Below are 11,888 nucleotides of genomic sequence, written 5' to 3'. Positions count from 1 at the left end.
CGTCCGCTGTGGCACACAGACAGCCATGGTTGCTTCGAGGATGCCCAATCATGGTGGTAAAACAATCATGATAACACCGAGCGACGGAGACATATCGCTGAAAGCATTTCATCAATCACAATTACTAGCCAATGGATATCAAGCCCGCTGCACATGAGCTCGAGGTATCATACATGTACACCACTGTGGCGCCGCTGAGCAATGACAACGTGAACCGGGCATTGGAATGCCACGATAACGCCACAACACACAGCAGCATTGCATAGCTGGATGAGTCCACCAGATACCTGTCCTGACGAAAAGCGAATGTAAGACAGTTTGAAGTTAGCCTGAGTCTTGTCGGATGCCAGTCAGGCCACGAAAAGTGCGAAAACCAGCTAGACAATCCAAGAATAGCGGAAGTTAAACCGGTAGAAAAGACGTTACAGATATACTGCAGCTGGCTTTGTTTCCTATGCACTAACCGGACAAGCATTATGGTTAGGATCATAGCCTGAGCTGAGGTGGAGGACAAGAGAAAAGCATGGAAATCAAATTGCATGAGCATGGGCGCCTACATGATGTAAGTGGTAATATATTCACACGAAGGACGCAAGCTCTCGCGCCGTCTCCGAAGACGCTGCCAACTGCAGGCCTCTAGAAATTCCTCCACGACGTGCACGACGACGAAGCCCCGGCTAATCCAATCTTCGCATACTTGAGGGGGTTTGTTTCTGCAGGAGACTGGGATACAAGAGCATACTCTAGAAGGTGCTGGGAAGTGACGCAGGCTAGGTGAGCATCGTTCTGTTTGGGCAGCTCGACTGTATCGAAGAGTCGCAGATGTGTTTTTGGTGATGCGTTATGTTGCGATGATATCTTGGAATTATTCCCTGAGGGTCTGTGGAGAGGAGGACTACCTTGGTCGGAAGGGAGGATTTTGCAACAGCTAGAGGCGGCCATGTGTTTGCCCTGCATCCTGCCTTCTTGCAATTGCGACCATTAATTGCAACCAAAGTCCACGCCCATTACCTCGAGTCCTATGCTTTTGGATGCAGCTGGGCTTATGATGCAGTTGGAATGCGTTGATGCCAGCCTACACGACGATCAGCTGCTTAGGACTTCGGCAAATTGACGAACGCTGTATTTGTGGGCCACAGAGTGGTGTGGCTTTAGGCTCTAGCATGCCATCCAAATGGCCGTAGACGGATGAAGGACGTCGAGTGCACAAGTCTGCTCACTGGGTGGATTGACAGGACGGGTGGCGCCTAAGACACTTCGGACCACCGCCCTGCGATGAAGGTTACTCAAGGATTCATGTAGAGCTGACACAAACTTCTTCACGAATCGACAGACTTGATAATTCGAACATGTCGTCCATACGCACAAGCCTCATCCGGACGGGAAATCAACTCTATGTGGCCCTCCTAGCAGGTTGGGCACGGCTGGACAAGTCATTCTCCCCGCGAGATACCATCCAGCGCCTGCAGAAACACGCATTCAGTTATTCCGATCTCGCCTATGTCTTTCACATCCTTCTTGCCACCTTTTGGATAACTATCATGGGAGTTCCCGGCTTTCCCCTCAAGCTCGGGATTCCGCTCTTCTACGGTCTCCTCCTCCTTATACCCTTCACCTGCCAATTCTTCTTGCCCTTCCACCCTATCGCCTCCTGGATCCTCACCTTCTACTCCTCACGTTTTATCCCCACCGCCTATCGCCCCTCAATTTCCGTCTCCGTCCTCCCCACCCTCGAAACCGTCCTGTACGGCGCGAACATCTCTGACATCCTCACCCGCTTCACGCACCCTATCCTCGATGTATTCGCCTGGATACCTTACGGAGTAGCTCATTTTACCTTGCCCTTCTTCGTCGGTGCCTTCCTTTGGTTATTCCGCCCTTCACCCGTCGTCCGACTCTGGGCGCGCACCTTCGGCTACATGAACCTCCTCGGAGTAATCATCCAAATCCTCTTCCCCTGCGCCGCACCCTGGTACGAAGTCATCTTCGGTCTCACGCCCGCAGATTACTCCATGCTCGGCTCGCCTGGCGGTCTTCTCCGCATCGACCATCTCCTCCATGGATCCGGATACACCGTGACGTTTTCGAATGCACCCGTTGTATTTGGTGCCTTCCCGAGTTTACACGCAGGATGCGCGACGCTCGAAGCGTTATTCCTCTCGCACTTCTTCCCGCAGACAACCAAGTTTGTCTGGGGGTATGCTTCGGTGCTGTATTGGGCGACGATGTACCTCACGCATCACTACCTCATCGACGTCGTCGGTGGCGCCTGCCTCGCCATTGCCGCTTTCTACGTATTCCTCCCCGACGAATATCGCGGCCCAGGTGCACTGGCGCCAGCTCAAGGACTTCCGACGAATGGATATCAGTACGTGAATGGAGGTTCACAGAGGTCAAAGTATGAGATTTATGATCTCGAGGCTCCGAGGACGAGAGGCTTAGGAATCGGGGGAGGAGGAAGGGGAAACTCATCCATGATCACGGACGCAGCCGATTTCGACCTCGCATCTGACGTTTCCTCGCCGTCAGACGACGAAGGCGACGTCGGGATCGCGTATCGTTCACCTGCGATCCCATCCACGCCCCAATCTAGCGTACCTTTGATGGGTGGCCACAGTGGAGCACATGCGGGGAAGGGGAAGGGTCAGAATGGGTCAGCGGTGGGGGGAGGACAGCCGAGGAGGAGTCATAAGCATACGGCGAGCATTGCGAGTTTGATTAGGGCGGATGAGAGGACTGAGGAGGGTTGGAGTCCGATTGCGACAGGTGGGTTCGTGATCCCGCCTACGCCGACGAGGGCTGAGAGGGAGGCTGGGAGTGGGAGGTCGTAGTTTCTAGGACGGCTTGATGGCGTCAGGAGGATGTGGTCGAGAGAGTAGATCATCGGATGAGAGATGTTTCATTGGTTTTTCTTTGATTTGAATTCTGTCCGTTTGCGTGTTTATCTTCGTGCGGCCGCTTCAATGCATATTTATACGGTTCATCCAGTCAAACCTCCCAAAAACACTTCACCTGCGTCGAGATCCACGATCACTCTTGCCTAGCACACTGTCCTCCTCTCCTTCTCGTCACTCTTTAGTACCAATTTATTTGTCTTTCTTTCTGTTTCTTGGCTTTTGCCCTCATCCACTTTTTTTGCGCACTATAATTCCCCGTCTCATCGATTCCCGTGATGGTTTCATGCCCAGGGTGGCACGACTATCAATCGCATTCCACATCCCCCACTCGCTACTGCATTGATACTTCCTCTAATCTTCGATATATACACGATTCATACGCACGCTATATACTGACAATCGAGTTTGTAACTTCAACCTCGTATCTGCGGTCTGAGCCACATGACATGGAAGTTCTGATATCACGAATTTGACTCGAACTTCAAATCAGACATGACCTTCTCTTCAACATCATCCTGCTTTGTACTGTACACCCTACTAGAGGTCCTCGACACCCAGATTGCCGAGCAACCCACTTTTGAAGCGATTCTCTACCGGTAATCCTTTCCGCCCCGCCCCACTAGTATCACTGATAGTGTCCCTCTGCGAGTGCAAACGAACAGAGGGTCTGCGCAGATATCCGAGCCGGGGGTGGCAGTAGGGGAATAAAACGATCCAAAATCAGCATCATGTTCTTGAAGTCATAGTCCATGGAACTTACTGATCTACTAACCGTTTGAAGTCTAGAGAGGATCTAGAGGAAGACCCCAGAAAGAGATATCGATGGAGGAAGAGTAAGGGTTCTCGTTGCCTGGGACAGTGAACTCCAGATAGAGCATATTGCGGAACTTTTTGTCGAACGCGATTTTGTCTTCGCTAGTCATGGAGCCAGAGTCGTCCGAATCCTGATTCTCCTCGCTCTCGTCTGAGCCCGCTTGTGAATCTGGCACATCCGAGCCTTCTTCAGAATCGCTCAAGACCGCTTCCCAGTCAACTTCCTTGGTGGGGCCCGGGTATGCCTCGTTGTAGCGCAGGGCAGTGACTTGTGGTGGAGTATGGGCTAGTGAAACACGAACGAGATACTGAAGTAGCGGGCCTGATCCAACAGTATCTGCGATGGTCGTTTTGTGTTGGTTAACTTGCTCCCGAACGATATACTCGAGGAGGGATCTTTCTGATTTATTGATTATGCCTCTCCGCCCGCCTACAAGATAAATCGTACAGAAAGGATAGCAATTTGAATTAGCTATGTCATATATATTATAGGGGATTGAGAGGACGAACATTCCATATCTGTTCGGCGCACTTTACAGTCCTCCTTGTGACGCGGCCAATGGGCCTTCTGGCATTCTTTTGAGCAGTAAAAGACGTTCAGACATGAGGTGCATCGCTTTAGCTCGACGGTGTTTTCTCCTTCGCCATCGTCCTGTGCCGGAGACATGGAACACTGTAGCAAAACGTACGGAGATGGTTGGTATCAGTACGTTCCGTATCGGATCGATTGTATGAAACTCACACGTTCGCAGTAGTCTCTGCGGAGCTTCTGGTCACCCTTGAACTCCACGTCATTCTCCCACTGCTTCAACAGCCGGGCCCGTTCTTCTACGATCTCTTTCAACACAACCCATCGACCATAAAGCGGGCCTGCTGTCTCTTTCGTCCCAAGACCCAGTCTCTCGACCTGTTTGACTGCCTTCCGCGCAGCACGTATGACCTTCGGATAGAGCAAGTACAACGGGATGATAGTCGACAGCAATGCGGCTGAGAAAGTCTCCTCTTGTTCGTCCGATGTGGTCAAAGCGCTGACCCATTTTCGCGAACGGAGCATAGCGAGGAATAGCCCGCTCTCCATCGCTTGGATCAGCCAGACAGGACTGTCCATGGTGTTGAGGTCATCGACCATGCTGAAGTAGGAGAAGGCGACAATGCGTGTGGTGGGATCCGAAAAGCTCGCGTTCTCGGCTGGTTGCTTGTTGCACCAGGCGATGGCCTTGACAATGGCGGCGATCTTGCCCTGGACGAGAAACGCATAGAGCAACCTGTCCTGACTACAGAACGTTCAATAAGGAGAAACTTAAACCCGAAAGATCAGGTACTTACTATTCGGGACTTGGATCGCTACCCAGCTTTTCGAAGGCGTTGGTGCTTGAGAGATAATTGACAACATTCACCGCAGTGCCAATCAACGCAACGTCAGCGCGTTTTTCGGCAAGAAGAGCGCGGAGCTTCCCCAGCGCAAGCTTCGCAACCTCATTATACTTCCATCCAGAGGCCTCTAGAACACGAAAAGTAACTTCGTCCGGACGCTTCTCGGGATGGATGAGTTGTTCCAAAGCTGCAAGCCACGGATAACGAACACCGTCCACCGTCTTTCTTCATCGCTTCGTCCTCGGGCGACTGTTCCTCCACCATCCATTTCTTCGTCACGAACTCGACCACACCAGGAGTCTGGATCATAGCTCGACGAATGACAGAAGAAAACCCCATGACTTGTAGAACCTGAGGTATGAGCTGCGGGCAGCAGTCACGAATGTATTGCTCGTACGATGCTTTGAGAACCAATTCGTCGTTGAGAAACATGAGCCAAGCCCAGATACTTGGCCATCCATCCGCTCGTAAAAAGCGTCTATCGAGTTGAGGATTAAATTTGCCACTGATAGTGTACGAGCAGGCAACAATGACGTTCAAAGCGCATACTGCGTTCCAAACGGTTTTGGACTCTGCGGAGTCGCGAGAATAAGGTGTGGAGCGAGTAGAACGGCGTGGGATCTTTTCCTGATTAAGATGGTAGAAGATGGGAGCGACCGTTTCGGGTGTTGCGGGTGTTTTGTGAGCAGTCAGGTTCAGACTGAGGCCAACGAGTTGTGTGGCGTCGAGCCGCCTGGTGGTATTTGTTCTTGGGGGCATCGTGGACTACTTCGAGAGCACTTATGCAGATGAGCATGTGCCTATGCAAATAAGAAAGTTGTGGAGCAGTTTGTATTTACCTGAAAGGCGAACGAGGATTATGCGAAGACGAGGGACCTCGTAGTTATTTGGGCCGAAAGTAAAATAACGCAATTTCGCAGTCGTGCCAGGCTCCAAGAAACTCGTGAAGAAATCTATTGCACTAAGATAAAGCTAGATTGCGAGTATATGATAGAGATGCTCTCGAGCTAAAGACGATGGCAGTATCAATGGTCGTGGTGAAAGACAAAGAAAGCGTAGCTGTGGCGACAGCGCGGACTTGACCAAAATTTGTTCCGCAACCCGCGCGTCCGGGCAATTGGCGCCGCACTGGCCTGGATCCTGGTCCCATCGTCCTAATCTCCAGAGGCTCTTCATAGCCGTCACCAGTTTAGGACTTCACATGCAGCCCCGATAGACTGGAGCATGGGCGGAAGGCGGCGAAAGAGTCTGAGGGGTGCGGTTGGCATAGACATTATCGCATGCGTCGGGCGTACGTGTGCAAGTACTATGGACTAAACAAAAAAAGAAACAACAAAGAAAAGAAAACAGCAAAAAGAAGAATAAGAATGAAGAGAAAAGCAGGCGAAGGCTTCCAATCGCGGCAAGCCTTCGGTACTTATCGCAGGGTTCATGTACCGTAACCGTGTCACTTCCACCCATGGCAGGGTGATACAGGGAGTGAACAAGCAGGCGAACGAAGACAGGTCAAACGACGAAGTTGATGTGCAGATGGTGAACATGAATGAATAACAGTAAGCAAAAACACAAATTTGGCGAAGCAATCCAGCGTCCAACACGACGACGCAGATAAATAAACCATCAATGAGCGTCTAGAGCATGCATGCGTGTGATGTGCGTCTCCATCCTCGTCTTCAACCCATCGTGCGCGCAAGAGCGCTGAGTTGGTTCGCCAGCTCCGGATAGTGCTTCATGAATTCCAACTGTGCATATGACGCCTATCGTACCATAGCGAACAAGAGGTCAGTGAACAGCACCAGCGATACCAGAGTGAAACAAAGCTCGCAAAGAAGCGGAACAAAACGTACATGTTGATACGTCAATGCATTGATCAGCTCTGGCTCACTCCTCGCCAGCTCCGTATGCCTCTCGAACATCTTGACCGCCTGGTCAATCTTGCCCTGCTGAAGGCTGAGCTGCGCTAGCGTAGCCACGGCAGCCTCGCACTCAGGGTCAATGCGGAGAGCCTCGTTGCAACACCGTTCAGCGGCGGCAACGTCTTGCTTCCATTGATAGAGGGCCAAACCCTTGTTGACGAGGGGAAGAACATTTTGTGTTGGCCTGGGTGGAAGAGACGTTAGAAATCACATAGGTGGAAGGAACGACGGAAAAGTGGGATAAGAACTTACTTCGCCTTCTCGAGTTCGATGGCACGGTCGAACTTCTCAACAGCATCCGAGAAACGCTGTTGATCAAGTAGGAGCTCACCACTGAGAGATGATCAGCGAAAACGATTCAGCTCGGCGGAAAATATGTACCCACTAGTAATTCTGAGGCTCGCTTCTTTGTGGGAACGCTTTGAGCGTCCGCCTGAAGGTCGCCATGCTGTTAGCGAGGTTTCCGGACTTGTATTGCGCGACAGCGAGTTGGATTTGTGAGAAGACGAAGGTATCGTCCAAGGTCGTAGATTTCGTGTAGTTCTCCGCCGCCTCAGGGAACTGGTTCATGATAAACAAGACTATACAACATACACGAAATCAGTATCCACTGGATGTTGAGCCATGCTGAACTGGCGACCCAGATCGTTCTAAGTCTAGGAGGGAAAAAAGGTACCTTGACCGCGGTGGTAATAGATATCGGGATCTTCAGCGTTATGCTTGATAGCCTCCTCGAAGCATTCAAAAGTCTTCTGCGGATTAGACTGTTCCATGTACACGCTGGCAATCTTGACCCAACTCTGCGTAAATGATGGGACGATATCTATCGACGCCTTGAGATCTTGCTCTGCACCTTCAATATCGCTCATGAGGAACCTAAGGCGAGCCGAATGAGCATAGCAAAAGTCGCAAAGGTAGTGTAACGTACTTGAACGTCCCACGAAGGTTGAGAGCCTCAGCCTTGCCGACATCCCATGAGATACCCTGGTCGAGGGCTTCATTGACAAAGGAAAGTGCGTGGGCATAGTCTGTGGCTTCGAGGGCTTGAAGAGCGAGAATGAGTGTGTTGTCACCGGTTGTTGGGACTTCGGGGAGAGTAGGTAGAGGACCTGCACGCAGACGACGTGAGACGCGAAGATAAGGCATGATGAGCGACCAGGATGAACTCACGAGGACGGAAAGCGGCAAAGTAGGCAGAGACGAAGGTGTAAGAGGGCAAGCGACGCTCCCGGGTCTGAAGATCAGTAAGTAACAAGTAAATCTGACAATCTGGTCCATGGACATACTGCGAGAATGCCCGAAGCCTTCGCAGTGGCAATTTTCTTGAGCACACGTTCGACAGAGGTGGCCGCGGATTCGTTTTGGAATTTATCGAGGATGGTGGCGGCGGTATAGTCTGGCAGGGCAGAGGATCAGAACGTAATCATGAATAAAAGTTTAAGACAATCTACCTCGAAGAGCTTCCTCATTGCGGTTGAGGTTCTCTAGAGCCGTTGCGCGACGGTTAAGAGCCTTCACGTAGTGAGAATCGAGAGCAAGCGCAGTATTACAGTCTTCAATGACGCGCTCGTGTTGTGGCGGTGACATGTTGACGAAGCATGCAGCTCTGTTGCTGTAGAAAACAGGCTCTGGTTTGGGAGAAATGTCGATAGCGCGAGTGTAATACTCGACAGCCTCGGTGAAGCGCCGACCCTGGTAAGCCTTGTTACCCTTCAACTTTAACGAGCCTGCAACCTTCACTCTGTCCTGTTCACTCGGTAAGCTTTACGCCAACAAAAACATGATGAAATCTCCATACCTCTTCTGGCATTGTCTCAATCTGCTCTTTTGTTAGAACGCCTTCATCTGCACGATGTTGAGTAGATTTCGATAGGGGAAACGAGTTCGAACACACACCCTCTTCGGATACGTCCACTCCTTTGGGCTTCCTCTCCTCCAAGATAGGGCCATCCTTGTCCTTGACAGTCTTGCGGCTCTTTTTCGACTTCTTTTTCGACTTCTTCTCGCCACTCTTCAAGCTCTCCTCATCACCCGAATCTGCTCCTCCCCTCGACGACGCGACATAGTAAGCAACACCTCCGACGGCCACGGCTGCAGCTGCAGCGCCGATGATAACGCCCCGCTTGTTGTCGGAGACGAAGTTTTGAATGCGGTCGATGAAGCCGGCGTCGTCTGAGGAGGACATGGTGGTCGTGGAAGGACAGTGGTGTGAGCTCGAAGGCACTCTCGATGACGCGGAGCCCTTCGGCTCAGAAATTGTTGGTGTTCCGACCGTGGGAACAAGATAACCACGAGGTTATCAGCATCTTCGCAAAATCAAATCGACAGTACTTAGATCTTTGAAGTTTCTCGTTTGCGATTGGGTGGAAACCATCTTTCTTGCTCTCCATCACCTGAGTATGGCGGAAAACACAGCGTTCTCTTCTTCTGGACAGGACATCATCTCCAGACCTGTGGAACTCGACGAGGGAGAGCTTCAGCTTACACAGAACTTGACAAAGGCTCAGCTTGCGGAGTTTTATGACATCGACCGGATAGTAGACGAAATTCTTTCCAATCACTTCAAGCGGGTAAGGCATCATGGTCTTCGTATTTACTCTTGCAGACGACGTGATGATGGATCATCAAGGTCGCACTTCAATTCCCAGATGAACTTTTGCATGATTCCGTCCCCATCTACAGGATGCTCAAGCGGCGGATAGAGGACAAGACGGAACTCTACGTTCTAGCGGATACATCCTACGGAAGGTCAGCCATATCTTTACTAAACATCCCGCTTGATAATTTACTGAAGCTCGGTACGTAGCTGTTGTGCGGATGAAGTTGCTGCTCAGCACGTCGACGCAGATGCGATAGTCCATTTCGGTCATGCGTGCATGAGCAAGTCCGTCTATAATTACTCTTTAATCAATAACTTACTCATGACAATTGCTGATAGAACCTATCGAATACCAGTGCTATATGTCTTTGGGAAGAAAAAGATAGACGTGCAAGACTGCGCGCATAAGTTGGTCGAATCGTTACGATCGTCTTGTTCATCTTCAGATATTGGACCGAGCTCTATCATCCTGCGCCACGATGTGGCGTACACCCACGCAGCTGGTTTGTGATTGTCTATACATTTCTCATGCCCGTTATAACATGATCTTTTTCGCTAGCCAATGTCCTCCAAACTCTGCAAGAAACTCTTACCGTGGACAACATCTCTGTGTCTTACAACCAAATTCCTCATCGTCTTGATCCTAGCCCCTCAACCTCCACATCACACTCTCCACTAGAAGAATCCTCCGACTCTCGACCGATTCTCTATGTAGGCCCTCCAAGTCTAGGCCTGACTAACCTCCTTATGACACATCACCAAACACCCGTAGGTACCTTCTTCACATAGCCTTCGATTTTATTCTAATTCGAGGAGTATGTTAGGTGTACAGCTACGATCCTTCGACCCGCCAAGTGGGCCTCGAATCCACACGCACCAACAAACTTCTGATGCGCCGCTACGTGGCTGTTCAAAAAGCACGCGATGCCGACGTCTTTGGCATTCTTGTCGGTACACTTGGCGTCTGTTCGTTGTTTCCTCTTAGGGTTGCAAAAATCAACGTTTTGTGATGATGTTCCGATCTCGAATTCCACAGCTTCCTACCTGCCCCTCATCACACACCTCCGACAACTCCTCAAGAAGGCTCGCAAGAAGTCGTACACCATCAGTGTTGGCAAGCTCAATCCCGCCAAACTGGCCAACTTTATGGAGGTGGAATGCTTTGTCTTAGTTGCTTGCCCGGAGAACAGTATGATTGAAGCAAAGGTTCGTATCAGATATCCGTTTCTCTAAACCTCTATCATACCTTCAATACTCAATCATGTTCGAGATTCTCAAGGTGCTGATAGATGTTATTTCCCTTGTATAGGAGTTTCTTCAACCCATCGTAACCCCGTACGAGCTCCAGATAGCCCTTCAGCCCGAACCTACCTGGACTGGCGAATACGTCCTGGACTTCGACAAGATACTAAGCGACTCAATCCGCCATACCGACGGCACGGAATCCGCTACCATCTCCGACGCCACAAACGATACGGAAAGTCAGGAGGATATCGACCCCGATCAACCGACCTTCTCTCTCATGACGGGAAAGTATAGGCATGCGAAGCGATATGGAGGTATATCTCTTTACTACTTTTAAATGCATTGGAGGACAGAGCTCACTATATGATACTGTGTATAGACGCAGAGGAGACTCCTACTCCCGCACAGATCGACGAAGACCACACCCCCACTTCCGTCATACTTCGGAATCACGACAACGCAGTCGCTACGCTCAAAGATAGCGCCGCAGGTATGTTCCTTCCCTTTTTTTACATCGGCCAAACGTCTCAATTAATACGCCGTTTATCAGGTGAATTCCTACAAGCACGCTCGTTCCGCGGACTGGAAACACGGACGGGTTTGGACGCGCCGAGCATCTTAGAACAGGGAAGGAGTGGGATTCCGAAGAATTATGCAGATGATCATTAGGCCTCTATAAACCTGCCCCAGCGTGTAGCTTTACTTTTATTTGTAGCCCGTACTTACATGCCGCGGATGTACTCGAGTAGAACTGGACGAAAGAATGGCTTGCATTGTATGATCAGCTTCCGGCGATTTGGCGCTGTGGCATCGCAAATTCCCGATCCAAACGAGCTGGAGTGGCGCCGGTTCAACTTCTTTCTTTCTTGAACCACATCTTTATGAGAACGAGCTGAGCTGTGTTTCCTTTCATCACTGGGAACCAGATACAACCTGATTCAGGTAAGAAACGCGTACGTTTCCCGTTACATTGTCTGTAACTACCCAAGAGTCCTTGACAGTGCCATTCTGACAAACACACTGCAGACCTCTCACTGTATCCAT

At 50.6% G+C, this 11,888-nt stretch overlaps 4 protein-coding genes across 4 annotated transcripts; 2 read left to right on the top strand and 2 right to left on the bottom strand.

Moving 5' to 3' along the window:
- The first annotated feature begins 638 nt into the window (after window positions 1-638).
- Window positions 639-3,284, top strand: STEHIDRAFT_99651 (PAP2-domain-containing protein). The gene is made up of 2 exons (XM_007305927.1): window positions 639-774; window positions 1,334-3,284. The coding sequence occupies exon 2, from the start codon at window positions 1,350-1,352 to the stop codon at window positions 2,829-2,831; it is 1,482 nt and encodes a 493-aa protein (XP_007305989.1). The 5' UTR covers window positions 639-774; window positions 1,334-1,349; the 3' UTR covers window positions 2,832-3,284.
- Window positions 3,285-4,122: 838 nt separating this feature from the next.
- STEHIDRAFT_112366 (uncharacterized protein) lies at window positions 4,123-5,843 on the bottom strand (the record flags this gene model as incomplete). The annotated part of the gene is made up of 5 exons (XM_007305926.1): window positions 4,123-4,140; window positions 4,243-4,383; window positions 4,453-4,984; window positions 5,037-5,271; window positions 5,294-5,843. The coding sequence occupies 5 exons, from the start codon at window positions 5,841-5,843 to the stop codon at window positions 4,123-4,125; spliced, it is 1,476 nt and encodes a 491-aa protein (XP_007305988.1).
- Window positions 5,844-6,333: 490 nt separating this feature from the next.
- STEHIDRAFT_122772 (mitochondrial outer membrane translocase receptor TOM70) lies at window positions 6,334-9,216 on the bottom strand. Its single transcript, XM_007305925.1, has 11 exons — window positions 8,897-9,216; window positions 8,799-8,845; window positions 8,452-8,746; window positions 8,287-8,396; window positions 8,171-8,234; window positions 7,929-8,109; window positions 7,677-7,876; window positions 7,386-7,581; window positions 7,253-7,333; window positions 6,932-7,184; window positions 6,334-6,841 (listed from the first exon to the last, which is right to left on the bottom strand). Exons 1-11 carry the CDS (start codon window positions 9,183-9,185, stop codon window positions 6,758-6,760), a joined length of 1,800 nt encoding a protein of 599 aa, XP_007305987.1. The 5' UTR covers window positions 9,186-9,216; the 3' UTR covers window positions 6,334-6,757.
- A 162-nt stretch (window positions 9,217-9,378) lies between these two features.
- Window positions 9,379-11,513, top strand: STEHIDRAFT_169707 (diphthamide biosynthesis protein; the record flags this gene model as incomplete). The annotated part of the gene is made up of 10 exons (XM_007305924.1): window positions 9,379-9,570; window positions 9,630-9,748; window positions 9,807-9,884; window positions 9,939-10,102; window positions 10,159-10,367; window positions 10,424-10,565; window positions 10,636-10,805; window positions 10,909-11,158; window positions 11,224-11,334; window positions 11,395-11,513. The coding sequence occupies exons 1-10, from the start codon at window positions 9,400-9,402 to the stop codon at window positions 11,511-11,513; spliced, it is 1,533 nt and encodes a 510-aa protein (XP_007305986.1). The 5' UTR covers window positions 9,379-9,399.
- Window positions 11,514-11,888: the final 375 nt, after the last annotated feature.

Source organism: Stereum hirsutum (assembly GCF_000264905.1).
Source record: "Stereum hirsutum FP-91666 SS1 unplaced genomic scaffold STEHIscaffold_10, whole genome shotgun sequence".
NCBI classification, from domain to species: Eukaryota; Fungi; Basidiomycota; class Agaricomycetes; order Russulales; family Stereaceae; genus Stereum; species Stereum hirsutum.
Note: the sequence above shows the minus strand (reverse complement) of the source record. Positions and strands in the feature narration are given on the sequence as shown.

What these genes read in the sequence shown, in the direction of transcription:
- STEHIDRAFT_122772 (XM_007305925.1), bottom strand. Translation starts at nt 9,185, where the DNA reads ATGTCCTCCTCAGACGACGCCGGCTTCATCGACCGCATTCAAAACTTC. An exon ending in TTGAGACAATGCCAGAAGAG is followed by an intron (nt 8,747 to 8,798) that starts GTATGGAGATTT and finishes CCGAGTGAACAG; the next exon opens with GACAGAGTGAAGGTTGCAGG. An exon ending in AACCTTCGTGGGACGTTCAA is followed by an intron (nt 7,877 to 7,928) that starts GTACGTTACACT and finishes GGCTCGCCTTAG; the next exon opens with GTTCCTCATGAGCGATATTG.
- STEHIDRAFT_99651 (XM_007305927.1), top strand. Translation starts at nt 1,350, where the DNA reads ATGTCGTCCATACGCACAAGCCTCATCCGGACGGGAAATCAACTCTAT.